Raw genomic sequence first — 27771 nt, 5'->3', positions numbered from 1 at the left:
AAAGGAATATACAAGGGGCCTTCGTAGGTAAATTCTTTGAATTCCTGCGGATCTTTACGCTATGGGAGGAACATGTTAGAAGTGATGAGTGATGAGGGGTACTATACTCACACCTAGGGCAGGTAAGCATGAGAAGTGACTACTAACCATTGTTTAGTCGAAGCACCATTGTATACATAGTATTCAACCATAATATATTGAATTGCTTCATGTCCATGTTCGAGCGGGGTTGATTGCTAATCACTCCTGGTCAGCTGCATATCAGGAGAGCCGGTTAATGATTGGCCAGAATGGAGCTTATATATGTACGTGATGTAGCATCTTGAATAAACGTACTTAGATACTCCGAAATATCCTTTCTCACTTGACCAATGACTACCAGCAGTAGATTCCTCTGTTCTAGTCTATTGGTTAGTCACGAAGCAAGGCATTGTTGCTTTGAGTGACACGGACAAATTAGACGACCTCATTTAGCGCTCATCCTTCTAGAATGCGAAGATGCGGGAACACATCTTATCATTGGCTGCTGCCGCTGCCTTAGCGCCGTTCTCAGTTCTCCTTTGTCCACGTGTATTCTGTGGCACGGGAATCATTCCTTCTCTTGATAAGTTGATATAGCTTCGCAAGCTTGAGATGGGAGTTTGGAGTTCCTCCCTTGGCTCTCGCCACAGCATAGATTTGCATCGCTCCTCTTTTTAACTCCTTTATACCAGAATGGCGGATCCATTAAGCGTCGCTGCTTCAGTGCTTGCGGTTGTAACAGCCGCTGCACAGTCAACCAGGTCTCTTTATGACACCATTAGACGGTTTCAAGATCGTAGCAAGACATTAAGAAGGCTGCAAGATGAACTTGAGGATCTTGCTAATATACTAAGTTCGCTAGCACAAGTCGTCACTTCTGAAACGACGATGTTGGAGCTCCTACAAAGGCCGATTGACCGATGCAGTCAAGTATGCCGCGACTTTGAAGCATCGATGAAAACGTTCAGCGGAAAGTCAAAACCAGGATTTCGAGACTGGACGAAAATGGAGTTTATGAGAGGCGACATCAACGACTTCATAGACACCATCGCGGAATACAAATCAACTATTTCAGTCGGGCTTGGCACTATCAACCTGTAAGCTGCGTTACTCGTCAAGCGGGCTTTACTGACTCGTTTTAAGACATACCTCCAAGATTTCCCACCAGGCTCTTCAAGAGTATAATGAGATGATTCAGGATACAGTCTACAACCTTGAACTCCGCCTGCGACGAATTGACGAGAAGATGGCACAATTCCCCCTCAATGACTGTGATGCTTCAAGTACAAGCATTGATTTGAAAGATGAAAGAGCTGTGACCCAACAATGTATCCGCGTTTGCAAAGATGCAAGGTCTTACATCGAGTCCCTAATAAGCCGCGATTCATCGTTACTGCCACATCTACATGTATCTCATAACGGCAGTGAAGACGTGCAGGGCATTTCCGAAGCACAGCAGAGAACACGCCAAGTTTTGGATGAAAGTCAAAGTCAGTTTGAAGACGTCATCGGCCACCTTCAAAGACGCCTCCAGTCCCTTCTCCTGGAAAGGGAACCAAATGATACGGAGAGGTTACGATTACAGGAAGACATAGATATTTCGAGACAATGTCTAGAGGTGTGTAAGACGGCTAGTGAAGTTTCTCGGCAGAAAATTTACAGAGTTGGGGAAGTGGTTGCGGATGGCGAAAGTGATCAAGTAGTGGTGACTACTTTAGCGGACCTATTCGATGTCAAGAAAGCGTCGTCCAAAGGCAATTCTGCCCAATTAGTCGGCTCAATGACTCCAGAGAATCTTCGACACTTGACGGAGGAACGTTATAAAAGCCGATTCGGGGCTCTAGCGGCTAACTCCGATCGTGTCAAAACTTCATCCACTGGCTCGCTACCTGGTCCCGAAGGTGAGAGAGGTAAATATGAATCACGAAATACAAGTGAGCAGGACGAACTGTCTTCTGAACCGCAAGCGAGACATATCAGGCCGTCTTCTAACGAAATTAGAAAACGGGCGACGGGTGGTGACAGATTCTAGTTTTGAGTTGAGGGCTGTTGCAGGCATTTCTTGTCGCTAGCTGCTACTGTCTGTGGTCTACGTGGCTTTTAAGTCATCACATCGTCTTTGACCAGCCATGACTTTTGTGCCCTTGTTCCTTGGGTTCCTAGATACCTTATGTAGATTTAATCTCTTATGGTCTATGTGTCTTACATGGAGGATTTGTGATGGCTGGGTTCTATCCTAGATGAACATTGTCCTTTGTTGCTCGTCATCGCTTGCTATATGTAGTGTCTCAAGTCTGATGTTTCACAGTATCTTCCACGCTGATTTAGAACTCATAGTGACAAAGCTAGTAAATTTTTCATCCAGTATTTCAAAATTGCATTTAAATGGCAGTTGGCTAAAACGGAAGTTCATACAATTTCCTATTGCCAAGGCTGCGTAATTATACTGTAGTCCTGAACTAGTGTCCTAGGGACCATTGGGATCGAATTTGAATGAATGAATGCTGTAGTGCCGATGTATCCGGATACAGCTGAGCAGATACCGCAGTAGAGAAATTCGAAGTTCATGGTACTGGCTGGTAGAAAACATAAACTTCGTAGATGTGGCCGTCACAAACTGTTGAGCTCAGGAATGGTATCTGGTGCTACCACACTGAAGTCCAAGTTGGTTGGGCTTTGTCCAATGAGGGCGCTCGAGTAGTTGAAAATCCAGACTGTGCACCCTCGAACAGCCAGGAAAGAAACTCCATCGCCCATTTCTATCAATAAGTCGGTCACAAAATGCCTACGGCGAATAGTTTGGCCGCAACGGGTCACCTGTCGCTAAGGCCTTGCGTAAACGCGCTAGACTGCAGCGTCAGAGAGAGGGCCCCGTCCGCGCTCCCTCGTGGGGAGGCAAGTGTCTTTGTATTGTAATGGCAATATGAATCTATGTACACAGGGAGGTGGGTGGGAAAATCAAGTCTTGACTGCGTGAGGATGACGAGCAACTTGTGGAGGTGAGCGGCTGACTCTCACCAGGCAGTTGTGAAGCAGCCTGCAGTAAGTGAAGGGTGAAGACTAATCCAGAGTTGTCAGCGTGCTACACCCGTGGATCTCCCTCCGGTGCGGATCAACTATAATCCGAGAGTCATGTGACCTCCGTAAAGTGTTGGAAATAAAATCACGTGACTAGCAGAATACAGAAGTCGAACTACGGAACGGTTCGCAAATACCTCAAAAATACCAGATTCCCTTTAAGGGCGTCCTTTTTGGTGAAATGGTATTACGTTTTAGTTCCGACATAAAGGGGTCAGCACAGCTGTAGTTAGCTTAGATTACCAACTAGCACATCAACAACAGTATGGTCGTCACGTGAGCCAACCCCAATAAAACAACCTCATTTGTTTTGGGAGTGGGTAAGACCAAAATTGTGGCTGTGTAAAATCCTACCCCATACCCAAGTTCACAAGGTTAATATTGTGTAACTGCCCGGCGCCTAGCCTCCAGTTTGTCTTATTCATCTTAACGTCCTTTCCACGATGGTTAACAAAGATGAACACGTCCTGCTTACGCCGTCGATGATTCCTAAATCACATAACTTCGACGTCAAGATCTCATCATTTTTTCAAAAATGGAGCGAGCTACCTTCCCCCGAAGCGGTTCACGCGCAAGCCAGATCTCAAAATCTCGGAGTCAACCCAGACAATAGGAAGACGTCCCCAATGACTACCCCATGCGTCAGGCCACCACCTGTGATATTCGAAGATATGGGACTATTTGTAAAGTGGGGAAGCGATGTGAAGCTATCCGAAGCCCTAGGTCTGTACGCCATCTTCCGATTGCTTAAAGGTCGTGTCCCAGTCCCTGAGGTTTACGGGTGGCGTACACACGGAGAAGAAAAGTTCATTTATATGGAGTACGTTCGAGGACAGACGCTAGATCAGGTATGGGAAAGTATGGAAGCCGTTGATCGGGCTGGGATTTGTTGCGAGTTGCGCGAAATCTTTGACCATTTACGTCGACTTGAACAGCACCCGTTGGACAAATTCGTAGGTAAGCGCGCTCTTCATAGTCTGCCAATCTCTTGTCCCTGTATTCAACTTTACTTCATAGGGAACATCACTCGAGGTCCTCTTTATGATAGAGCATTTCACATAAACTATATGTCAGAGGCAGGACCATTCGCTACAGTTCATGAATTTCACAACTGGTTCACGTTTCTTCATCGAAGGCCAATGCCCGATCCACACTCGGTTCCAGTGGAGCCATTCCGTTATGATCTTCCTGATGACTGTGGCATTAAGTTCACCCACGGTGATCTTCACCGCAGTAATATCATTGTCACTCCCGGTCGACCATATCGCGCTTTAGCTGTTGTCGATTGGGAACAGTCCGGCTGGTTACCTGCTTACTGGGAGGCCCGCAAGGCTCAGTATACTGCGGATCGGCAGGAAGATTGGTCCACGAAATATTTGCCGATGATCCTAGATCAATACACTAAGACGTGGGACCCATGGGACTACTACACTACGGCTATGGGGTGTTAGTATCACAGTGTATTTGTGCTCCACATATCGAGAGACAAGTGCGGATCGGTTGATCGTTTCTCAGTCCAAAGATAAATAAAGAAGGTTGCCCCCGGATAATACTACCATTCGGACTGTTGGAAGCTTACTACAAAGATGGCGTCATTAGTCCCGGTTAGTTGTGGTTTGTTCTGTTTGGCAAAGTATACTAATAAAGTCAAATTCCCTCTGTCTGCCATTCCCTAACAGCACTACTTATTGAATAACATGAAAGCCTTGCTGTCCACCCCGGGTTCATGGTAGTGTCCTCTTTCATAAGCATTTGAAAAACAAGATAAAACATATAGCAGATAAGTCAAACCAAATTGAGAATTACTCCTTATATGACCCTTGGAGCGGTTTGCACGACTGAGCTGGCGCTGCTTCCTATGAACCCTTCTTCAACCAGTCTGCGGACGTAATCCTGCAGCCAATCTTGACAATTAGGTGCCTACATCGAGGGTCAGTCAAATGCATTGTGGTGCCAACACGGCAAAGCTTACTGATGGATCGAAAGGGTTGGGACTGCGGCCAGGAGGCTGCACAGTGGTGGCCACTGATTCAAGTCGATCACGAGCAGTGGTGTCTGCTGATGCTCGTTCATTGCCGACGGTATCTGCTATATACTGTTCATTGACTTGGGCGAGGGGAATGATCTGGTGCTTTCGTTGCGTGACGCTGAAGTCGTAATTGCGCTTGAACTCCAGGAAGAAACCCGTGGCTGTCGTTCCTGTTACGTGAATGAGCCATCACGTCGACCTTGAAACAACGGTTCGGAAGTTCAGGTTCTATTTCGAGGCGGAACTGGGACACGGGTCAACTCTTTATGATTACTGGCTTTTCACCGATAGCATTGACGCGCCTTTAGTGGTTAAAGTAGGACTGGAATAGCACCGGCTTTACACCTCAATGACAGCGATGCGGAGCCTTTTACGTTCGGGTCTCTCCATTGGCAGGTTTAGTTCAGTATGTAGTCTCCCCACTGGCCTTTAGGCAACTCTCCTGTCTTAGGTATGATTCTTTTCCTATCCGAGGGCGCGATGCTTAGCACACAGGAGTTTAGAAATGACTTTGATACGATTTGAATGGTCAATGCATTGGGCACAGCAGGGTTCAAGTGCACCCGCCACTACTAGCCTCGATTGTAGGCGTACGCGCTCGGTAAAGTCGTATCATTTGCAAGGGTCAGCGGTGGATTAGATGCATATGCGGCGCTTAGTCTGTTTCGTTGTTGGCTTGAAATGGCATCTGCGTGGTGGGCATTAATATGATCGGGCACATGACCTGCTCTGATATCAAAGATTCATAGAATTAGTCATATAATGATGTTTCTATTCAGGCAACCTTCTCAGCGGTCTTGATGATTTCAAACCGAGTTCCTAGCCCCAGAGCACGGTATACAAGGTAAGACGTGAACCCGGCTTCACGAGGAAATAGCCTTTGATGCTTCTACACACAAGACTCTTATTTGGTTCCACCTCCTCAACAAAATGTCGATCCTATCCTTCTCCCAATATTGAGATTCTGATCGCGGCCTCAATTGCATATCCTCCAAGATCTTGATACTGGTCATGCTTTTCTTCAGATAGGCGCCGATCCAGTCATGGAGAACACTTGCGGTTCTATTCTCTACGCCCTGACTGCGACCTAGAATGTAGTCACGCCACTGATCGTTAGTCATGTATTTCATGCAAGCAGCAGCCTTGGTACGATTGCAAAAACCAGACGATGTAACTTTATAGTCGCTAAGTTGAAGTTGAAGTTAGCTCCTATGGCACGCTAGAGGTAGTTAGGTATCTACATACCCATAAAGCTGCCGAGAGAGCAGTTCTTTCTTGTTCGCAGTTGCAAGTTCTGGAAGGACGATATCGTCGAGAAAAATGGCATCCGACTTGTTGTCATCTAGAAGAAATCCGTCTTCATGTCCTGTAAGCATCACCTTAAAATAGTTGATAGACGTCAACGCTCACATTCAACTAGAAGAAAGTCGTTCGAATGTGATCCATAGCTGATAAATAACTCTTCGCCCTTCTCTATGCAGAGTGCAATGTTAGCTGCCTTCATTTATTTCTTGAGCCAGCTTTCAGGCTTCACATTTCATAACTTACCAAATCGTCGAGAAGCTTTAAACGTGTAATACTCGCCGTTAAAATTAACCTCACAAGGCTTTTCGGTCATGTCAGCTTGTGACTCATCTAAAGGGCTTAAATTCAAATTCAGAAGACTCACTGCCTTGTCATCATGATTGAAGTAATCCGCAAAAGGAACTAAGGCTATGGCATCATTCCAATCTTCAGGCTCGTCTTTCTCTGGTGACACATAGAAGAAACTTCTGGTATTCAGAATGAGCCAATTATATGAGAAGAAATTCCAGTCTGTGTGAGGGAACACCAAAAGAACCTCGCTCCATGCATCCTGCAATCTCTTTTTCTGGTGCGAGAGTATGTTTGTATATCTGGATCCATACTCAATATCCTCAGGTTTCTTATTACGGAAGCTCCACGATCCAGAAACAGAAGGAGGTAGTATGCTTTCGTTGGCTGGTAACATTTCCGACCAAAAGAGTGGCAAAGATTTTTCAAAATCATGCCTAAGAGGCCAAACCCGACGCCAATACTCCCATTTTTCTAATAAAACAGGGTCTCCGTGGGTGAAAAACGCGGCGAGTATCGCATGTAGCGGTGTAGCTTTGGAAAACATTCGAACAAAAGAAGGGGGAACGGAGTCGATTGTAAGCATCGCGACTAGAGGAACCGTAACAATTGTCTCGCCAGCCTGTATCCGGTAAATAAGTGGTCTTGTGGGAAGGAAAAGTTGGAAGACTGGTGAACGTACGGATATTCTTCTTGTGGCAATCATCCCTAAACGCCGACCTGGAATACCGGCAGGGGAGACGCCATGAATCTTTATCCCTTGAGATTCACACCAGCGGATGAAAGCAACATGTTCTTCGCCCAATGACATGTTCACGGTTTTCAATATAGACTTAGCACTTTAAGATACACATGAACAGAAGTGGTCTTCCGATTTCCGATTGATTATTGAACAAAGATCGTTGATATTTAACTTTGCTTTCAATCTAGCCTCCAAATCTTATATACTCCGTAGATGTCGGTCTGTTATATGTACGTTTCCGACTGATCATTCGACTAATTAGGTCTAGTGAGTAAGTGTTCTCACACATACCGTCCTTCACCGCCTGAGGAATAACCCTACCTGAGGAATAATTTCAACGGCTTACTGTACAGAATATTTTGAAGCTTTTACAACACCACATAATAATTAAGTATAGTGAATTTCTGGTGTAGCACTAAATAAGCTATGGCGAATCTAAAAAGCATAAAAGTTAATCGCGAAAACGTACAGGGGGCCGTATCGCGCGGCCCCTACGGTTTGTAGTAACAACCACCTCATTATCCTCCACATGAGCCTCAGGTTGCACTCTTGGCTTTGCTTGCCTAGAAATTTGCTCTGTGGGTTTTTTTGAAGCCTTTGGAGTTGATATAACATCATTTTGAAGCTGTAAATCAGCTAGCTTAGCCAATTCTTGCTCGTCCTTAAGCCGTTGCTTTTCCGCAGCCTCTTGCTCACGCTGCTCACGTTTTTCTTGTCGGATTTGAGCTCTTTTAACCTTTTCGGCATCTTTAGCTTGCTTTTTAAGCTGTTGTTGAAGCTTTTTATCATCTTTATGAGCCTGCTTCTGCGCGGCTTCGTCATTTTTTTGAGAAATAATATCACGAGCTTGCTGAACCTTAGTAGGGCTCATAAAAAGCGCTCCACCATCTTGTTCTGATGGTAAACCTAGTAATAAAGGCTGTTTCTTGTTTTTAGGCTTCTTTGCATTTATGAGAGCTCTTTTCAGGCCTTGATTCTCATTTTGAAGCAAGATAAGCTGAGTAGAAAGATGTGACACCGTTTCTCGAAGCTGTACAGCCTTTTCATCATAAATATTGTTAACAACAGTTTTAACAAGCTTCTCAAGCCGTCTCCAATCTTCTGGAGGAATAATTGAAGCTCCGGATTCGCTTGAGGATGGCCGGCTGGTGATTTTCTTGTTGAATTTGTTGATAACAATCTCCGGATCAAAGGGATATAGACCAGTCGTTCTGAATGCTGAATTGATATTCTTGCTTATAAAAACCTCATTCCAGCTAGCCCAAAAAAGGCGAAAAAAGTCACGTTTAGTGAGCCGGGTGAAGCCTTGGCTATCCCTTATAAAATCATCCAATTGCTTGTATAAGCGTTAGAAAGAGGCGAGAAAAGAGCGACATCAAGAGGCTGTAAAGTATGTGTTGCATGAGCCGGAAAGATTGCTAATAGAATTCGATTCGAGTCGCAGTATTCAATAAACTTCATTGTAACGTGGGATCCATGCCCATCGAGGATAAGAAGGCGCCATCCCCGGCTTGCTTGAGATTTTGTCTCTTTATCAAAAACATCCACCAACCAGCGATATCCGATATCATTATTAGTCCACCCTGACTCTGAGGCTGCAAAGAAGCATCTCTGTGTTTGGGGATCGTAATCTTGAAGCCAAGAATCCTGTATAAAGCCCGATTTTGCCATATAAATAAGACTAGGCGCTAAAGCAGTTCCATTGGCACAAATACAACCAATTGTGGTAATCCATTCTCGATTTCCATCCTGAAGATGCTGCTTATAGCCCCCTTGCTCATATTTGCGCCGAGTAAAGATTCTTTTCCGTTTTGTGCTTACTCCAAGCATGAAGCCCTTCTCATCCATATTATAGATTTGCTCTGGGCCGAGGTTATATTGCTGTATTTTCCGTCCAATAAGCTCAAAATATAAAGCATATTTATATGCCGAATCTGCCTTTTTTCTATCCGAATCAAGGCCCGTTGAATAGCGAGAAATCACCTTATCCGAATGAGCCTTGAGCCAGCGTGAAGCCCAGTTTTTCCCAGGCTCTTTACCAGATATTTCTCTTGCAAAGTTCGCTAACATTGAATTTGTAGGGGGCAGGCCTCGCTCGGTGAGTTGATTTATCCATTTTATAAGCGCTCTTGATTGCGTGGTGGTGAGTATTCGTTGCTTGTCGTATTGCTCTTCTTTTGAGCCTGTAACGCCGTGAAAACGTTTATAAAGGCCCGATTGGCTAACGCCGTATGTTCTTGCAACCAAACTAATATTAGGCTTTTCTCCAGGATCCGCTGAACGTAATGCTGCAAGTGCGAGCTCCATTGAAGCCATATTGGTTGATATATCGCGGTGTGAAATATTCGCGATTTTTCGCGTTTTGGGGTAAATTTATTCCTCAGGTGGGTTTATTCCTCAGGCGGTGAGGGACGGTATCAATGATAACGGGACGGAAAAAGATTTGCTTCTGTGCGACAGGGAAAGAGATCCATCCATACTTCTAATCACACACAGAATGGCTAGCTCGGGTCGACTCAACATTAGAGTCTAACTCCGTACTAATACTATCTTTTATCATCAGACAACCTGACAATAAATGTTCCATTGTAGCAGCCAGCTCAACTTTTCTTAGTAAGCTCACTTTTCTAAACAAGTCGCCTGCCGAAGTAGCAGTCTGTTTTTCGCTAACAAGTTGCAGAGTTGCTTCAAAGAACGTACTTCATGGCCACTGGTATATTGACTCTAAGTTGACGGCTATCTGACTATCCCTCGAAGGATTATTTTACCTGAATTCATTACGTTATTACGCTACAAGCGTCGGTTTTCGAAAACTCGCTCCTGCTACCCTTTCCGGCTCACAATTGCTTATCGGTTAAGAACAAGCATGTCTGCATCTCCGAGCAAGGACGAGTCAAGGAGCGATTATGTTGCCAATCGCACTCCTGTCGACGCTAATATAGACCACACTTCGTCTATGAGATATTGGAATAAGACCCCAGCAACGGTTAATGCCATGCTAGGTGACCTTGGTAGCTTCTCATGGTATTCACGTATTGATCTGCGCGGTTCGGCGAATTTCTTAGCCAAGGTTCGTCGATTAGTACCAAGTACTATGACTCAGAAAAGATTCAAGCTCGGTGTAGATTGTGGCGCAGGTATAGGACGTGTGACCAGTGGTCTTCTCCAGCAGGTTTGTGAAGTCGTGGATGCGGTAGAGCCAGTAGAGAATTTTGCTTCTCTTCTACGGCAAGCGCCGTTAAACGAACATGGATCAGTTGGAGATATCTATGTCACAGGCTTGGAAAACTGGTATCCTACGAAGAAATATGACCTAATTTGGTGTCAATGGTGTATTGGTCATATTACAGATACACAACTGACCGAGTATCTCGTGCGCTGTCGGGCTGCATTGACGGAGACTGGAATTATGATCATTAAAGAGAATATATCGTCGGATCCCGCCGGAAATGATATGTATGACGACTTGGACAGCAGCGTAACGAGATCGGACCGGAAGTTTCGAGAAAAATTTAAAGAGTCGGGGATGACCTTAGTCACATCGGAGATACAAGGGGGGTTTCCGAAGAAATACAAACTTCTTCCGGTCCGATCTTATGCCTTGCGACCGCAGACCAGGGCCTAAGCGATTTTCAGTGGCCAACGTTTCTGAACAATTCTCATACCATTGGACATTGGGAAGCCAATGTCGTTCCAATAAAACATTCGAACCTGCTGTTGCCGCTACGAAGCAGCGGATAGTCTTGTGCAGCGACATCATACAGTACGTAGCATTTTATCCTACGTTCGTGCTAGAAAGTTCAGAGAGCTGAACGATGTCTTTTATTGGTATATTTTTCGGGGAGCGGGTGGGGGGGGCACATCGTCTTGTCATCTCCGGAATAGCCTCGAATTTAAGTCACATCTACACAAAAGTTTTTATACTTCGAGCCATGTAAGTAGATAAATTATCAAGAGCGACAGCTGTAAAGAATCTGTAATGTGATGCTTCCATGCTGCGCTTGGTAAGTATGAATCTCTAGGTCACTGATCATCCTACACTTTCGTATCATATCACGTGTCCTACGTATTACTTCCGGACTCCATCTTTCCTTTGAGCCATTTGATGAAGTCGTAATGGTCTAGTGGCTCGAAAACAGCAGTTCCAATTTCCACCCTACGAATTCCTCGAACAGAAGAGAGTTCACGGATGCCAGGGTCAGCCTGAAAGCTAGCAATCGACATGTTTGATATCAAGTCGGGTTCGAAATAAAGGCGGAGAAATGCTAGCCTGCGGCATTCCTTCAGGAGTTGAACACATCTCAGCACGTGGAGGGCAGGAAGATGAGAATTGTTATCGTCGGATTCAAGGTATTTGCCCATTTGGTAAGAGAGGTCACTTCGGCTTTCCCAAGAGAACTCCACCGACTCAATGTTTGCTCGCCCGATCTGCCCGATAGAGATAATGACTTTGATAAAATCGTCTATATCATCCAGACGAAAGAAAGTTTTGCGGTACGCAATAGGAAGTGCCTCCTGACGTATTTGCTTGTTGACCAGGAGGACGCTGAGATCCTTATTCAGCGGGAAGAAAAAGCCAGTTGGATCGCCTAAAGCCCCAGCAAAAGTGGTCGAATTAAACTGATCAACATCTCCCAGCGTCCACTCGCAGCTAGGGATGGAGAACATATAGATTCTATCACGGAGCTCTCTCGGCAGTCTGAAGAAGATTGATGATGTCTTATAGCAATTATCTATTTGAAACTTTGACACTGATTAGTCCGCAAGTAAGATGATGGATATAAATTAATGTATACCTTCGTGACGGTCATAAATCTCGAAGTTTCGCTTTCGGTAAATCGAAGAGGCAGACGAAGCCCAGATTCATGATTAATTTGAATTATGAAACGATAGAGACCAATATTTTGCGAACATATTGCCACTACATTGTCGCCATGCGCTGAAACTATCTTTAAACGTAATAAATGTTATCGGACTAGACTTTGGATTATTGATCAAAGCTATTTGATGACTTACTTTTGGTGCACCTAGAATTGGAAGTCCATGCGATGAATCTGCTCCTTTAAGTTCCTGCTTCCTGGCTACGTCAAATTCCCTTAAAGCCCGCTCGTAGGCGCTGTTGGGGACGGGCGTAAGATCGGAGTAAAATGTGGGAATATCGTCATCAACATTATCTAAGTAGTCAAGCTTGTATCCTAGCTTGCTCTCAATTTGATCAATGGTAGGTAGCTGCCTTCGTTTAGCCATGTGATAAGTTTTGGGAGACTCTTCAAGTTTTCACAAGTGAAGACTTGGAAGTGATCCTAGAGGTCCAAGCTTTTTCAGGCTGCGTTCGCCGCCAAGCCAAGGTCTTACTAAGCAAGGTAAAAAAAAAGTTAAATAACGTTAAATTAAAACAACCGCAATACGCGTTCTAGTATAGATTTTCGTATGACATACTAAGTATATATTTATGGTTCGAAACGATCACTCACGCCATGTTTACAAGTCGTAATACTAATCGCAATACTAATCGCAGATGGTTAGTATACCAAGTATTAGGCCTTTGTTGGATGCGAGGGTGCAGTCGAGATCCAGATAGTGTTGGAAATAAAATCACGTGACTAGCAAGATACAGAAGTCGAACTACGGAACGGTTCGCAAATACTTCAAAAATACCAAATTCCCTTTAAGGGCGTCCTTTTTTGGTGAAATGGTATTACGTTTTAGTTCCGACACTACACAAGGAATCCCTTACGTGTCGGTTGTCACATATCTTAAGAAGAACAACAACTTGTACTACTCAAAATGAACTTATATTCTGTGTTAGGAAGCTTATTGTACTAATACTAGTGCAAGTACAAATGCATCCACAAAGTTACATTTTTCGAAAGATCACAACAATGTTTAGAAGTGCTTCATATTGATTCGAAGGCTACTCTAGGCATATATTTCTGTTCATTTTGGAAAGTGATCAGTTCCACCTCAAAAATGCTTGTCCTTTTCCTGGCGGCATGCTCCTCGGATTTGCAGGTGCTTGATTCCTTCAGTAAAGATTAGACGATTTCACCTACTAGCATCTGCGTGTCATTTCCGTCATTGTATAACCGCTAACTAGCTCCAAATGTACTATGTCTGTCCCATACTCATGACCAGTGCAGTGTCTGTGAGCAATGGCTTCAGACACAATTGTTTAAAGAATATCTCACGCTGGCTTCAGTGTTCTCCTAAGCTGGAGTGAGTTACAATCCCATAAAACAAACAGAAATGGGCGTGGCCATCTCCTTCGTCAGAGACTGCACGAATACAAGAGGCGCTGTAACTGAGTAGGCGGAATCTGGTGGCGAACTGGTCCAAAACTGCGCATGCCAGGAGCGTAAGCCTATTAACATGAGCTGATAGTGAGGGACTAGTGGTTGACATCCTGTTTCGACTTGTAATTCAGCTGGACACTTCGTTGGCTATAGCTCAATAATGATACTTGGTACTCAGCATCCTTGACCAAGTCCGCATGATAAATAGCGGCTGGTTTGTATCTAGGAAGACATAAGTTACAAGAGAGAGTGTAGCGTTTGAGGCTTCCTGTTCAACAGCTAGGGCAGCCTAAGCGCATGGGAAGCTATGCATTTGTAAGAAAATGGGTTTTCTTTACGGCCTTGATTCACTGAATTCGCAAAGTGTTGTGCCCAATGTGCCAAGGTTTTCGAACCACACGTGTTTAATAGTCTGAGACATGGTAAATCAGTATGCATGAAGAGTCTGATAAGTAACGGAACTAAGGGCTAATACAGAAACTTACCTGCAGGTATATTTGAACATATGTGTTCTATGTCTCAGCAATACGACAAAGATCAAGCCAAATGAGGCCTACTACACCTCCGAAGTGTCACGTAAATGCTTCCGAATGCTCGACATCCCCCAGCCAACAATTCGAATAGTCAGACCGTTCCGAACTTATTCACCTCTTTTGCACTTTCATTCAGAGCCATGGAACGGCGGTTCGTTCTTGCTGAAGTCAACGAAATCGGTATCCACTGATTGAATATCGGTGGGAGCAGTTTTGGCGTCCTTCGGTCGCTTTGAAGGATTATGTGCACAAATCTCACATTGCTTCAGAAGACGTATAACATCCGACCGCAAAATACCATAGTATGATCTGCTGATATCCCTCCATGTGTAATCCCATCCAGCATGGCCGTTATTCTCATGAACATACTCAACTATATCCGCAATCATATCCTCCGTAACCACGACACGTTTCTCTCCCCCCTCGGTCTTTGGACAAGCGACTAGAAGTTGTGTCGCCTCCTCCCAGGTAAAAGTCTTCCGAACGTAGTTACGTCGACTAAACTCGCTTTGTGACGACGGCCGTTTGTGAGGATTGGTTAACCATTGGATGATGTTCTCTCTCTCTTCGCAAGACACACGACGATTATTTGGACTCTCGCTCAGATAACGCAGAAAAGATTCCTTCGTATCATTGGCGAAAGTAACATACGGTCGTGAGGCACTGCTCATTGTGAATGACCGATCCGTCAAACTGAGGATTTAACGTCTGCAAGTGTACAATATACCTCCACCTGAGGTCATATACGGCATGTACGCCTCCAGTCGAGGGTAGTCTCGACTGGAGGCGTACACCCCGCCATCCCAGTCGGTCCGAACCTCGAGATTCCTTCATGTAAACAGCTATGAAAGACGTGCATCGTACGCTTATTTGGCTCCAGCAAGAATCCGAATTTCCACGATGTCTGCAAGTCCAAATACCCATCTGAATACCCCTCTTGCTTCTGATATCAATGTCATTTGGCAAGCAGCGATTGATCGCTATGAGCAAAATAGCATGACCAAAGTTGATTTTCTCTCTGCGACGTCCGTGGATGACATAGTAAATGCGCTTCAAGACAAAGGAACGGTATTCCGGAATTTTAGGCACAGTGGTTCAAAATTTGACAAGTTCAGAACCCTTGTGACCAATATCATGAATCGCATCAACATCGTAAGTGATGTGGTTGCGCAGCCAGCAGTTAATGTCAGTAATAGGCTTCTCCTGCTTCGCAATCAGGGAAACCTAATCTTTGATCAAAATAGGCTTCTCCACCTAGTGCCGCAATATTCGTAGCTATACGCTATGTCATGAGCGTAGGACACATCTTTCCACTTTTACACCTCTTTCTCATTGATCGCAGGCAGTAGTTTCCGTATCGGCAGACTACGATAAGATTATTGAGTTTTTCGAAGACCTGGATTCTTACCTCAGCCGGCTCAAAGTTCTTGAGGTGGATATAGATATGTCGACCCTGCCAGAACTGAAGAGTGTTCTGATAGAAGTCCTCGTGTCAGTGTTGGATCTTTGCGGGATCTCCGCGAAGCATATTAGAATGAAGCGAATCGGTGAGCCTAACATATATACCAACCCCCAACTGGACTTGACTTGACCCTAGCTTCCTAAATCGGTTCGACTCAGCCAATCCTCATTTTGACTGGAGCGATCAGAGGCATGGACTGACCCACCGGAAACCATAGTGAAAGCGCTTCGAACCTTAGCTTTAGGTGAAGACGAAGAGTTGGCATCCGCATATGCTCGCTTCCATAGAGCGATAGACCGCGAGGAGGGAGTTGTCAGAAATGCCACACTTGTGGCGGTAAACCGGCTTCAAAAGTTATCAGTAGAGAATAACCGTACTTTAGTGGAGAAGACGGAACGTGTTGAGAAGCTTTTACTAAGTATAATACCTAATTCGTGTTAACTTCCAAAGGTCTAATTGTATTCGCAGGCAGAGAGGCAGCCTCTGAACGTGATAACGTTCTTGAAAAGTTGTCAACACACAGCTTTCACGAAAAGCAAAGAGACACTTTTGAAAAGCATTCGGAGGCCACCGGACAATGGCTGTTAGAGAGCACTGAGTTCCAGCAATGGTTCAATGGCAATCAGAGTTCGGTCCTCTGGTGTTATGGAATCCGTATGTCTCCTTCTATGGACGTTTGTTGTAGTAGCTAACTTGCGATGAAGCTGGGGCGGGAAAAAGTGTTTTCACGTGAGCACCCTCCGACGAAATGGTTAAAATACTAAATCAAGCAAGCCACTCATTATTTTACTTAGATCCATTGCAGTTAATTATGTTAACGATGCTACACATGCAGCAAAAGCCGCTGTGGTATACTTATATATTGACCACAAGAATCCAACAACACACTCCGAGTTCCAACTTCTAGCAAATATATGTCGCCAGCTTGCGGAACAAATTTATCCCATCCCTTCTACAGTGAGAGATTTTCTTGAAAAGAATGCAGTAAGGAAAAGAAACCCCAGCGAAGATGAATGGGTTTCGCTTATCGTGCGTCTTTGTTCTTTGTTTGCTAAAGTTTATCTTTTTGTTGACGCCTTGGTACACCCCTCCACTAAGACAGCATATCCCTGTAAGCTGCTTACACGTGGTCTAGGACGAATGCCCCGAGAGAAATAGGCATAAATTTCTGCATTCAATGAAGAAACTCGAGGGATCTGTCCGTTTTTTCTTTACCTCTCGTCCTCATATAGATGATCTCGCTCATTTTACGAACCTTACCCGAGTGGAAATTTCCGCAAGTGGATCTGACATAGAGACTTATTTGGAACTTGAAATCATGAGCGATACGAGATTGTGCAAGCTTCTTGCTAAGGACTGGGGATTGAAGGACTCTATAATTCAGCTTGTGAAATCAAATGCTGCTGGCATGTCAGTCTCATTGGATCCCTACTTTCTGGCTAAAGTAACCAGGTCAAATAGGTTTCTACTTGCCTCTCTGCAGATGGAACTCTTGCGTGGTCATAGTAGTTTGAAGAATGTGCGAATAGCTATGAATGCGCTCACAGCAGATGTCGGCGAGACTTACCACTCTACCATGGAAAGAATCAAGGGTCAAAGTCCGCAGGACTACGAGCTTGCACAAAGGGCACTTTCATATATTTTTCGTGCGATGAGGCCACTCAACGTTGAAGAACTGCGCCACATCTTAGGTGTCGAATTGCAAGATACCGAGTTGGACCAAGACGCTTTTCCGGATAAAGATATACTACTCGGTGTTTCCGCTGGCCTGATCAGGGTTGATGAGAAGAGCGGCATCATAGGCCTTGTCCATCATACTCTCCACGAATTTTTTTCGAGACACCCCGAGGAACTTGTGTCTGATCCTGATAACGAGATTGCGAATGTTTGCCTTACATATCTATCTTTCGATGCTTTTGAGAGCGGACCGTGCTCTGACGGAGATACATTATCGCAGCGCATGCAAGAATATCGACTACTTGATTACGCCGCACATAATTGGGGATACCACGTCCAGAAGCAGCTCCACAAAGAAATAGACTTGATCTTGGCATTTCTTGAACAAAGCAGGAAGTTAGTGTCTTTTGTCCAGATATTGCATGTCACCCGGTATCGGACCAGAGACTGGTACGATCGTTTCCCTAGACAATTTGGGCCTCTTCATGCCGCGGCATATTGGGGTCTGGAGGAGGTTCTAGGCTATCTGTTAGAGAAAGACTTCGATGTTGATGAAAAAGACAGTAAAGAATCGACCCCACTACTTATAGCAGCTATGAATGGACGAACAGAAGCGATCCGCTTCTTGCTCGACAAGGGTGCGAACATCAATGCACTGAATCACCGCGGGGAATCAGCTCTGTATTGGGCGGCAAGAAATGCATATAGAGAAACCTCGGAGCTCCTTCTTAAGAGAGGAGCTGATCTTATCAAAGATGATGAGGGATGGTCAGCACTGAACTGGGTGATCCTTAACGGAGACGTTGAGCTAGCGAGAGTGTTATTCGATAGCAGTGTCGATCTAGACGCTGGAGGAGATGGGAGAAACGAAGCACTGTTTCTAGCAGCTGAAGAAGGAAAAGACGTACTCGTACAGATGCTCCTTGATAATGGAGCCTACATTAATGCTCGGGACTGGGTGGGCAGTACAGCTTTGGATTTTGCGTCCACAATAGGCCACGAAGCTACTGTACGGGTCCTTTTGCGGAACAACGCCGATATTAACTCGAGAGACGAGTACTGCAACTCGGCTTTACACTGGGCATTGTCCTATGAAGGAGTTGTACATATATTGGTTGAAGGAGGCGCCGATGTCAATGCTAAAAATGACGATGGGCACACTCCACTCTGCTGGTCCGCCCAGAGTGGGGCAACATCAGTGGCAGAAATACTGCTCAACAATAATGCGGATGTCAATTCACAGGACATTTCTGGACTCACAGCCCTCCATAAAGCGGCCCTAGGAGGGTATGAGTCTATGATACAATTGCTACTGAAACATGGTGCAGAACCTAACCTCGAAGATAAGGATGGGTGGACCCCTTTGCATTGTGCAGTTGTGAAAGGACATGACACCCTAGTACAGTTACTAGAAGACAAAGTCGAACATGGACGGACTATTGTTGAATCATTAACAGCAGAAAGACATGATGCCAGGAAGCGAGCTGTATTAACGAAACTCGCAGACAAAAAAGCCCAGGGAAGTACGGCACTTACTGGTCTACGCTTCGCCGCACAGGAGGGCCAAATTGGTAGAATACAGAGCATGCTTGAGAAGGGTGCAGATATCAATGCGAGGGATGCTGGAGGCTGTACAGCTCTCGAATTAGCCGTTTTCCAACAGCAAATGGAAGCTGCTGTGCTGCTCCTCGAACACGGTGCGGATCCGAACAAATGCGGCTCCGATGATATGCCACCGTTATTCTATGCTATTAAAGGGAGAGACGAGAGGATGGTACGTCTGCTTATTGAACATGGAGCAAATGTTACCACAAGGATCGACGACTCCACATTGATGCATCTTGCAGTAGATATAGGAACCTTTGAAATAGTGCAGTCACTTATTGATGCAGGTGGTGATATTCATGCAAAGGATATATCTGGACAGACAGCACTGCATTTTGCTGCTGCGAATGGCCAAGAAGCGATAACGCTGATGTTAGTCCAGGCAGGAGCTAACTTGGACGACACTGACTACCGCGGAAGAACACCACTAATGCTCGCAACGGAGAGCCTGGAACCAGCCGTGGTGAAATTACTCCTGGATAACGGAGCATCAATTGGAAAAAGGAACCGAGATGGTTATAGTGCGATTGATATAGCAAATATTTTGGAGAGCGAACCCATCATGGAGTTATTACTTGAATGTGAGTCGCACAAAAACGCTGGTATTCAGGAGGCTTTCAATGAGCTACGCGTTTCACGTCCTAGCGTTACAAAATAGAAGTTAGGACTGGAATACAGTAATATGTCCATGTTAACTTGAATCCTAAGGCCTGAGACACATTCAGTGCAGTCGACACGCTCACTTTTCTCCCAAATTAACTCATGGGAAGCAGAATAAGTTATAGGCTCAACTAGGCATCTGTACTTCTTTCCCTTTGCCACCACCCTTGTATATAAGCACTTAGATACCCCCCTCTGTTTTGTGTTGATCACTCATGTTTCATGATACAGCGAAATTCAAAAACAGCTTCTGCCTAGATCACTTTTCTCTTTGTTCGAGTCACACTACCAGACCTACATGATAGTAATCTAATCTAATCATTCTCAGAAAGGCCATTACATTGAGAGAACAAGTAGTGGAATTGTTCACACGCTTGGTATCCAGTTGAAATAGAAGAATACAACCACTAAGAAAACCTGATTGTAGCTTCAGTCTCATGAGCAGCATATATTAGATCTATACTCTGGCTCCCACTACAGTACAACGTCCATTATACCCAATCCAGTGGCCTTCGACTGCTACCACAGTGCTCAAACATTGTGTTTGGGAATCACTAACTGCAATGGAAGGATAGGAACCTATCGTTCTTCTATTTCTTATAAAAACTTCACCATCCGGTGAGAAGGCTAGTGTTGTTGTCGAGAGTTTATGGTCAATTCTCACACAGTTGGAACCAGAATATAACTCCATGACTGTGGAGAAGTAAAAGAAAAACAGAACAAAAAGTCAGACTATCAAGTATTTTAGCATCCTGGGATGCCGAAATCTGGACACTGACTGCGACGCTACAACCAATCATATATCAGGAGGAATCACAAGGTGAGGCGGGTCGGTAGAAACGGCTCGCTATCAGGTTATGCCAGTACGCTTCAAGAAGACTGATGGTGGGTCATTCTTGGATTCCAGGAATTGTAGACCGGTTTCTACCTCCTCGGCGAAATGGTGAATCATACATACGACTGTACGTACCCAATCATTGATGAAGGAAGCATTTGCGTCCCTTTGTCCTCTATCGTCCTTACGTATTAGATAGAGCTCATTCAACGGATTAGTCTTCGACCTGATCCTAGTTACTCGCCGTCAAGCTGGCTCAGAACGCTTCGGTCATGGGCTGAGTTGGTGAAAATTTCACGAGCTGAATAGCTAATGGGGTTTCTCTTTGGTTTTGAGATGCCGAAGAGAAAGAGGAAGTACGGATATGTGGTCAATGGCCATCTGGAAATACTGAGTCTGATTACTGTGAATGAGCTAGGGGACATTGATCAGGTTGATAGATGGGGAACGAATGCATTACAATGGGCTTGTGTGCAGGGACATTTTGAGATAACGTAATCGGACACCGAGCGGGCCATGACACCGAACGGGCCAGTTCCCTCAAGCGCATCAAAATATTTCTATACACCAGCTTTCAACACGCCATCATGCCACCAATATGTACAAGAAGCATACAAAATTCCAGCAGTCAAGAGGGCAAGATACTACTTGCTATATCCAATTTAAAAAATAGAAGAATTCGATCTATAATGTTTCACGTACAACTCTCCAACGCCGACTTGCTGGTATCCAATATCGAGGTGAAAAACGCGCCAATAGTCATATATTGACTGAATATGAGGAGTAATCTCTTCTAAAATGGATTCTTGACCTTGATAAACGTGGATTACCTCCCCGGCCATCTCTCGTACAAGATATGGCGGATCTGTTTCTTTCCCAGCATGGCAATAAACATGTCAGTGAAAGATGGGTCTATCGATTTGTTGACAGACATCCGGAAGTCAAACTACGGTTTTCACGAAGATATAACTACGAGAGAGCAAAATGTGAGGATATTAAGTTAATTCCACTGGATGGGCTTTGCCCTCATACGTTATCTTCAAAGCAACAACCTTTTATCAACAAGGCTGGTTTGAGACTCTTCCACAAGATTGGAGACTTGATATTAGTAAAAATGGCTGGACAACAGATGAGATTGGAATACGATGGCTTCAAAAATACTTTATTCCTCTTACGACAAGCCGTACGAAGGGGAGATATCGGATGCTTATTCTTGCCATGGAAGCCATTTGACACCTCAATTTGATCAAATATGCACTGAAAATAATAGTATACCAGTGTGTATGCCACCTCATTCCTCGCATCTCTTATAGCCTCTCGATGTGAATTGTTTTGCTGTTCTCAAACGACAATATGGACGCCTTGTTGAGCAACGTGTACGGCTTGGATTCAATCATATTGATAAATATGACTTCCTTACGGCTTTTCCAGAGGCTCGTACAATGGCGTATAAAGCCGAAAATATTCAGAATGGCTTCAAGGCAACTGAATTGGTGCCATTTGATCCAGATCGTGTTTATCAAAAGCTTACAGTTGAACTTCGCACTCCAACACCACCTCCCAGTCGATCAAGTAATTCACAATCCTCTTGCCAGCAAACACCTCAAAATCCACGTCAATTCAATCGTCAGACGGCAACAATAAAGAAGATAAATGAGCCTACAACAGGTCCATTTGAGGTGGTTGATCAAGCGATAAACCGGCTGTCCAAAGCATACGAAATGAGCAGGAATGAGCTTCTGATTATACAGAAAGAGGTGCATGATTTACGGGCTGCAAATGAGAAGGAGAAGCAAAAACGTAAACGATCTAGAGCACAAATATCTCATCAAGGATCTCTTACAGCGCAGGAAGCCCAGGAACTAATAACTAGTCGAGGTGAGGCCTCTCAACCTCTTCCGGCTGCACCAGTCGAATCCGAACCTCAGGCCTCTCAACCACGCCTACGAGCGCCACCGAAATGCAGTGGATGTGGGATTGTCGGGCATAGAATCAATCGATGCCCAAATTGTACTACTACTTAGAAAATTGTATATATTTTGTATGTGGGTTAGAAATTCAAGCTTGAAATTCGTATAGAGTGCGTTTTCGGAGGGAACTGGCCCGCTCGGTGTCCGATTACGTTAGTTCATTGGCTACTCGAGAAGGGTGCCGATGTCAATACTCAGGGTGGAGAATTTGGCAATGCTCTCCAGGCTGCTGTCGAAGGAGGACGTCTGGAGATTGTTGAGCGGCTGCTAGAGAAGGGAGCCGATGTCAACGCTCAGGGTGGATTATATGGCAATGCTCTCCAGGTTGCTGTCGAAGGAGGACATCTTAAGATCGTTCAGCGGCTACTCGAGAATGGAGCCGATGTCAATGCCCAAGGTGGATACTATAGCAATGCTCTGCAGACTGCTTTTGCTGAATCGTGAGAATAAACAGGTACTGCAAGAAAAGTGCATATATCTGTCGCGTAATATCGTTCAGTATATCATTTTCAGATTAGCTATATCATAATGACGCTCCACATAATTATCATCCATTCGAGAATAGCTGACTCTGGAGAGTATGCTGAGTCCCTTGTATAAGCCTTGCTAAGAAATGAATCGACATACATCTACAGTCCTCTTCACTGAACTTCAAGTCACTAGATGTCGTATAATTTAGCAAAAAACCTATTGAGATGCCAATCTCAACGATTTAGCCAAGAGAACAACATAATCAATAATGACACATGGCATCTCGAAGGGCTTTCGATTTGTGATTCTTGTCAAGCCAAGTATACTAGATTCTCTTACTACTGGAAATTGGATCTTCTATTTCCTTCGTTGGAGATAACTGACATTCCATTACTCATGGCTACAGGATCTATTGAAGAAATCTGAGTCTATTCTTTCAACTTTCTCAGTTCAGTGCAATAGTGCACCTGCAATGACGATGGGCTCCGGTATGAAAATTGTTGCGCAAATTGATCCTCAATCATGCCCCAGCTGAAATTCTTGCTTTTCAATTCAACGATAAACGCATCTTCTTCCGGTGAGAATTTTCGCGATCTAACCGTAGAATGGCCTTTCTGTCGAGATGGCCGAATAGAAATCTACCGTCAATCGACCCCTTGCACTAAACTTATGGCTGTCATATGCTAAACCATTCTTACTAGTTCTTTACTCTGAAACGTCCAAACCTCAGTATGCTTTACCATTGAGTTCACTCCGGCTTTGACTAGGGCGCAAAAGCATAATCATCACCAATAACCACTAAATATGGGAAGCTTTTAGACCCGTCAACCATGCTTCTGGCAACATAATCATAGGTATAGCTGTTGCCTATAGTACAGGCGCCGGAGACCTGCTTTGCGGGTTGAATTAGATTTCCACATCTTGTGTTAATGTCCTGGCTTTCCTGTACGCTTATATCAATAATCTGGATATGAGCTTTGACAGTCTTATACATACAAAGTTACAGAAGAAAATTGAGGATCTCCCTTCATGGGATACACGCGCACAAGTAGCTGTGGGCACGCTGCACGTAACATTGGCAACATTGGAGAGATGGCCAATGTTGGAGACTGTCTCATTAACATGGGCTAGACCATATTGAAGAGAGCACATTGGCTCAGCATCCTAAAGACGTGTGCTCATTAGCTTTATTACAACTAAGTTCGATGTTACTTACAGATACTCTTGGGAGAAGACTCCAATCATGACGGTGGTGTTTCGCCAGGAAGGTAGTCGTGTTCAACACCTTTGCTGTCAGCTATTGCTTAAAGTATTTGGCGTAGGGTAGGTGGACTTACCAGTTTGTTAAGATTAGCATCATATATAAGAGAAGCGCCTTGGACAACGCCTATCTAGAGAGATGGTCAGCAAGAGATGAAGAAACTCAATGATAGAAGCACAGCCCACTGACTACTGTAAAGAGTATGCAAAGGATAATTGAGTCCAACTTTATTGTGCCTTGCTCTATTGAAGTTCATGTGGGATAAGCGTGTCTCTAAGTGAGGTACCTATATATATAGTTGATAAGCAGCCATAAGACAACCATTGCACATGGACTGTAGAAAAACGGGTTTGAGTCATTTCAAAGTCGTGTTACTCAGTGGACTGTAAATGAGTCCAGGGGGACACCCAATGATTTCAATGGGAATACCCAGTAACCTACCAAAGGGGATCTAACTGAGATACAATGGGAACGCTTACTGACACGAAATGGATCATATACTAAACCTAAACGGGATTACTGACTGGCATCAAATGGGAGCGCCTGGCACTAAGACTGCAGAAAAAAAAAACAATTATTTCCATGACTTTTTACTTCCATGTTGGACCACGTATATATTCCAAACAAGCTCATTCCGAGCAAGATTGTCTAGTGACACCCAAACAAGAACATCTACTTGACCTCAAACGGGATATCCATCCCGAACGGAAACACTTACTGACACCGAACGAGAACGTGCTGACACCAAACGGGAACACAACACTGACACCAAACAGGAACACCACTGACACCAAACGGGAACACCACTGACACCAAATGGGAACGCACACTGACACCAAATGGGAACGCACACTGACACCAAACGGAAACAGTGACTGACAACGAAACGGGAATATTCACTGACCCTGAATGAGAACATTTAGCGATTATGAATGGAGATACATAGTACTCCCAACAGGAGGACGCCGCTGATCTGAAACGTGCTGTCATTGACCGAGAATGGAGAAGTTAACGTGTTTCACGGGTAAGCGGCGCACCCGGGTAAGTGGCACACCACATCAAAATTCCATCCGGATTTCTAGCAACAACTTTCCGCAGAACCAACAGCATTAAAAAATGGTTAAATCGCGTACGAAAAATGATCCTAGCTATGAAGGGAGGCTTTCTCTTGCTATTGATGCGCTAAATAACGAAAAAATCACGAAATTACGCGACGCCGCACGCACTTTTGACGTATCTTTAACAACACTGCGAAGGCGCCTGAAGGGCTCAGTTCCAGCGCATAATGCCGGTATTACACGCAGAAAGATGACCCCTACAGAAGAAGCTGTACTCCGGGGTTGGGTCTTCTCACTAGAGCGCCGTGGCGTTCCGCCTAGGCAGCATATGCTCCATGAAATGGCAAATATTTTGCTAGCTCAAAGAGATCCTACCAAAATACCTGAGAAGGTTGGTAAGAATTGGGTAACAACCTTTCTTAAGCGACAACCGGATCTCAAGGCTAAATTCGCACGCCGATTATCCTATTCTAGAGCTCTTTGTGAAGATCCAGTCGTTATTGGTGGCTTTTTTGAGGAGATTAAGCAGCTCAAAGAGGAATATGGGATTGCCGATGAAGATATATACAACTTTGACGAGACAGGGTTCGCCATGGGGATCTCTTCTACAGCAAAAGTTATATGCAGCTCAGATCGTTCAGGAAAACCTAGCCTCATTCAGCCAGGAAATCGTGAATGGGTTACTGTTGTTGAGTGCGTTGGAAGCACCGGCACTGTGGTGCCTCCCCTGATTATATTCAAATCCGGCACCAACAGAGCTGAGTGGTATACAAGCCCAAAGCTTCCCCCTGATTGGTCAATTACGCACTCTCCAAATGGCTGAACATCTGATGAAATCGGCTTACAGTGGCTAGAAAGGATATTTGAGCCAAAAACGAGGCCTCTCACAGTTGGTACCTATCGGCTTTTGATACTTGATGGCCATAGCAGCCATTTAACACCGGGATTTGATCAGGCATGTAAAAATAATAATATTATTGCATGTTGCATGCCTCCTCATTCATCTCATCTTCTTCAGCCTCTAGATGTAGGGGTGTTTTCAGTGTTGAAGCGCTTGTACGGGGCCGCCGTTGAGAGCCGGATTCGGATTGGGATTTACCATGTTGATAAGCTGGATTTCTTAGATATGCTTTACAGCGTACGGATCCAAACTTATACCACACAAAATATTAAGAGCGGCTTTTCACACACTGGGATTGTGCCATATAATCTACAAAAAGTCCTATCTCAGTTGCAAATTGCTGTCCGGGAGGCTACTCCAGCCTCAATTCGCCCTAGCACGTCAAGCAGCAGCACCTGGAGCCCAAAAACGCCTTACAATGCCCGTACGCTAGAAAAACAGGCCAAATCTGTCAAGAGATCTCTCAATATGGGAGATTTAGACAGCAATTCGCCATCGTGTCCGGCTTTTAACCAGTTGATCAAGGGATCCCTTGTAGTGATGCACCAAGCTGCCATTTTAGCTAGGGAGAACCATAACCTACGCGAAGCAAATGATATTTTACAGAAGCGCCGCACTCGCCGTACAAAAGCCCTACAAGCCGATGGTATTTTGACAGTCGCTGAAGGCCGAGAGCTTGCTCAGGAGCTTCCTGAAGAGGCTCAACCCCCTCCTCCACCCAACGGGAGCGCGCCTTTGCAGCCAGCTCAACGGGCCCTACCAAGGTGTAGTAATTGCTGGGAAATAGGGCATAAGCGCAATCGCTGTCCAAATATATCTACATAGGTAAATATTAATTTATTCACTGTTTGCATATAAATTGTACGAGTTCTTTGAACCAAGTGGGATGCGGCTGTGCCACTTACCCGGGTGCGCCGTTTACCCGTGAAACACGTTAACTAAGTTGATACACGTTGATTAATTGAAATGAGTAAAAATATGCACCGTTTTTGCAGTTGAGCCACCAGTGGAAGCAACATTCTCTGGAGCAATAAAAAAAATCTTGCATCGGCACGCGCGAAGGTAACGTGACCTGGGATCCTGGTCTTTATTTGCCGTTTTGAGTTGAGGATGCCGTACGAGGACTACACCTGCGCGGATATTAGTTAGTCCGTGGCTGATAGGTCACATAGTTATAAAAGAAATCTCTGGCATAGGCTGCCATACATAATATAGTGCAAGGCTGTGCGCGCTAATTTAGTAAGGGGACTCCCTTGGCAAATCCTTATATCGAGGAGAGGTTGATATCCAATAAGAGCCTTGGAAAGGATTTATGTGCTGCCATCACCATATCCGGGATAGCCAATAAACCAACGAAACGCCGATATTTCCCACAGCCTATTATTTTCACTTGGTTACATGCAAGGCACAGGTAGCCTGCATTCAGTTATGCACCAGTATAATAAATCAGCTTTCTCATTGGCCTTATTTTGGACAAATAATTCTAGACGATCTTGAACATCACTTTTCCTCTCCTCGTTACGCATGAATTTCTCCACTGGAAGCTCATCTGTAATGGAGGATAAAATATTGAGTTACTCTT

The 27771-nt window shown here is 44.7% G+C and overlaps 11 protein-coding genes across 11 annotated transcripts, besides 6 other annotated features; 6 read left to right on the top strand and 5 right to left on the bottom strand.

Annotated features, from left to right (window-relative positions):
• The first annotated feature begins 643 nt into the window (after nucleotides 1-643).
• TSTA_022710 (uncharacterized protein) lies at nucleotides 644-3065 on the top strand. Its single transcript, XM_002484406.1, has 2 exons — nucleotides 644-1118; nucleotides 1165-3065. Exons 1-2 carry the CDS (start codon nucleotides 715-717, stop codon nucleotides 2051-2053), a joined length of 1293 nt encoding a protein of 430 aa, XP_002484451.1. The 5' UTR covers nucleotides 644-714; the 3' UTR covers nucleotides 2054-3065.
• Nucleotides 3066-3458: 393 nt separating this feature from the next.
• Nucleotides 3459-5008, top strand: TSTA_022700 (uncharacterized protein). Its single transcript, XM_002484405.1, has 2 exons — nucleotides 3459-4056; nucleotides 4117-5008. The coding sequence occupies exons 1-2, from the start codon at nucleotides 3543-3545 to the stop codon at nucleotides 4548-4550; spliced, it is 948 nt and encodes a 315-aa protein (XP_002484450.1). The 5' UTR covers nucleotides 3459-3542; the 3' UTR covers nucleotides 4551-5008.
• Nucleotides 4909-5318, bottom strand: TSTA_022690 (uncharacterized protein; the record flags this gene model as incomplete). The annotated part of the gene is made up of 3 exons (XM_002484404.1): nucleotides 4909-5019; nucleotides 5072-5205; nucleotides 5306-5318. 3 exons carry the CDS (start codon nucleotides 5316-5318, stop codon nucleotides 4909-4911), a joined length of 258 nt encoding a protein of 85 aa, XP_002484449.1.
• Nucleotides 5319-5951: 633 nt separating this feature from the next.
• On the bottom strand, nucleotides 5952-7653 carry TSTA_022680 (uncharacterized protein). The gene is made up of 6 exons (XM_002484403.1): nucleotides 7404-7653; nucleotides 6798-7343; nucleotides 6677-6734; nucleotides 6539-6601; nucleotides 6374-6485; nucleotides 5952-6313 (listed from the first exon to the last, which is right to left on the bottom strand). The coding sequence occupies exons 1-6, from the start codon at nucleotides 7530-7532 to the stop codon at nucleotides 5992-5994; spliced, it is 1230 nt and encodes a 409-aa protein (XP_002484448.1). The 5' UTR covers nucleotides 7533-7653; the 3' UTR covers nucleotides 5952-5991.
• Nucleotides 7654-7914: 261 nt separating this feature from the next.
• On the bottom strand, nucleotides 7915-9779 carry TSTA_022670 (uncharacterized protein; the record flags this gene model as incomplete). Its single annotated transcript, XM_002484402.1, has 2 exons — nucleotides 7915-8779; nucleotides 8920-9779. 2 exons carry the CDS (start codon nucleotides 9777-9779, stop codon nucleotides 7915-7917), a joined length of 1725 nt encoding a protein of 574 aa, XP_002484447.1.
• Nucleotides 8632-8832: a mobile genetic element.
• Nucleotides 8718-9776: a mobile genetic element.
• Nucleotides 9780-9951: 172 nt separating the features above from the next.
• TSTA_022660 (DUF858 domain protein) lies at nucleotides 9952-11242 on the top strand. Its single transcript, XM_002484401.1, has 2 exons — nucleotides 9952-10076; nucleotides 10144-11242. Exon 2 carries the CDS (start codon nucleotides 10330-10332, stop codon nucleotides 11086-11088), a length of 759 nt encoding a protein of 252 aa, XP_002484446.1. The 5' UTR covers nucleotides 9952-10076; nucleotides 10144-10329; the 3' UTR covers nucleotides 11089-11242.
• Nucleotides 11243-11285: 43 nt separating this feature from the next.
• On the bottom strand, nucleotides 11286-12710 carry TSTA_022650 (uncharacterized protein; the record flags this gene model as incomplete). The annotated part of the gene is made up of 2 exons (XM_002484400.1): nucleotides 11286-12182; nucleotides 12480-12710. 2 exons carry the CDS (start codon nucleotides 12708-12710, stop codon nucleotides 11526-11528), a joined length of 888 nt encoding a protein of 295 aa, XP_002484445.1. The 3' UTR covers nucleotides 11286-11525.
• A 1025-nt stretch (nucleotides 12711-13735) lies between these two features.
• On the bottom strand, nucleotides 13736-15001 carry TSTA_022640 (uncharacterized protein). The gene is made up of 2 exons (XM_002484399.1): nucleotides 14242-15001; nucleotides 13736-14168 (listed from the first exon to the last, which is right to left on the bottom strand). The coding sequence occupies exon 1, from the start codon at nucleotides 14958-14960 to the stop codon at nucleotides 14418-14420; it is 543 nt and encodes a 180-aa protein (XP_002484444.1). The 5' UTR covers nucleotides 14961-15001; the 3' UTR covers nucleotides 13736-14168; nucleotides 14242-14417.
• A 188-nt stretch (nucleotides 15002-15189) lies between these two features.
• Nucleotides 15190-19954, top strand: TSTA_022630 (tankyrase, putative; the record flags this gene model as incomplete). Its single annotated transcript, XM_002484398.1, has 9 exons — nucleotides 15190-15441; nucleotides 15534-15584; nucleotides 15632-15836; nucleotides 15996-16169; nucleotides 16202-16405; nucleotides 16456-16480; nucleotides 16546-16831; nucleotides 16887-17161; nucleotides 17213-19954. 9 exons carry the CDS (start codon nucleotides 15190-15192, stop codon nucleotides 19689-19691), a joined length of 3951 nt encoding a protein of 1316 aa, XP_002484443.1. The 3' UTR covers nucleotides 19692-19954.
• Nucleotides 19955-21022: 1068 nt separating this feature from the next.
• On the top strand, nucleotides 21023-22942 carry TSTA_022620 (ankyrin repeat-containing protein, putative; the record flags this gene model as incomplete). The annotated part of the gene is made up of 3 exons (XM_002484397.1): nucleotides 21023-21711; nucleotides 21842-22406; nucleotides 22608-22942. The coding sequence occupies exons 1-3, from the start codon at nucleotides 21385-21387 to the stop codon at nucleotides 22940-22942; spliced, it is 1227 nt and encodes a 408-aa protein (XP_002484442.1). The 5' UTR covers nucleotides 21023-21384.
• Nucleotides 21214-21534: a mobile genetic element.
• Nucleotides 21528-21743: a mobile genetic element.
• Nucleotides 21743-22456: a mobile genetic element.
• Nucleotides 22943-25272: 2330 nt separating the features above from the next.
• Nucleotides 25273-27014, top strand: TSTA_022610 (uncharacterized protein; the record flags this gene model as incomplete). The annotated part of the gene is made up of 2 exons (XM_002484396.1): nucleotides 25273-26053; nucleotides 26426-27014. Exons 1-2 carry the CDS (start codon nucleotides 25347-25349, stop codon nucleotides 27012-27014), a joined length of 1296 nt encoding a protein of 431 aa, XP_002484441.1. The 5' UTR covers nucleotides 25273-25346.
• Nucleotides 25374-26897: a mobile genetic element.
• Nucleotides 27015-27771: the final 757 nt, after the last annotated feature.

This window comes from Talaromyces stipitatus, genomic scaffold, assembly GCF_000003125.1.
Source record: "Talaromyces stipitatus ATCC 10500 scf_1105507295549 genomic scaffold, whole genome shotgun sequence".
NCBI classification, from domain to species: Eukaryota; Fungi; Ascomycota; class Eurotiomycetes; order Eurotiales; family Trichocomaceae; genus Talaromyces; species Talaromyces stipitatus.
The sequence above is the reverse complement of the archived record's forward strand: the minus strand, read 5'-3'. Positions and strand labels throughout refer to the sequence as shown.

Coding starts and splice junctions, on each gene's coding strand:
- TSTA_022710 (XM_002484406.1), top strand. CDS start 715: ATGGCGGATCCATTAAGCGTCGCTGCTTCAGTGCTTGCGGTTGTAACA. Junction 1,119..1,164: donor GGGCTTGGCACTATCAACCT/GTAAGCTGCGTT, acceptor ACTCGTTTTAAG/ACATACCTCCAAGATTTCCC.
- TSTA_022700 (XM_002484405.1), top strand. CDS start 3,543: ATGGTTAACAAAGATGAACACGTCCTGCTTACGCCGTCGATGATTCCT. Junction 4,057..4,116: donor CCCGTTGGACAAATTCGTAG/GTAAGCGCGCTC, acceptor TTTACTTCATAG/GGAACATCACTCGAGGTCCT.
- TSTA_022680 (XM_002484403.1), bottom strand. CDS start 7,532: ATGTCATTGGGCGAAGAACATGTTGCTTTCATCCGCTGGTGTGAATCT. Junction 7,344..7,403: donor TTGCCACAAGAAGAATATCC/GTACGTTCACCA, acceptor TACCGGATACAG/GCTGGCGAGACAATTGTTAC. Junction 6,486..6,538: donor CGACTTTCTTCTAGTTGAAT/GTGAGCGTTGAC, acceptor CAGGACATGAAG/ACGGATTTCTTCTAGATGAC.
- TSTA_022660 (XM_002484401.1), top strand. CDS start 10,330: ATGTCTGCATCTCCGAGCAAGGACGAGTCAAGGAGCGATTATGTTGCC.
- TSTA_022640 (XM_002484399.1), bottom strand. CDS start 14,960: ATGAGCAGTGCCTCACGACCGTATGTTACTTTCGCCAATGATACGAAG.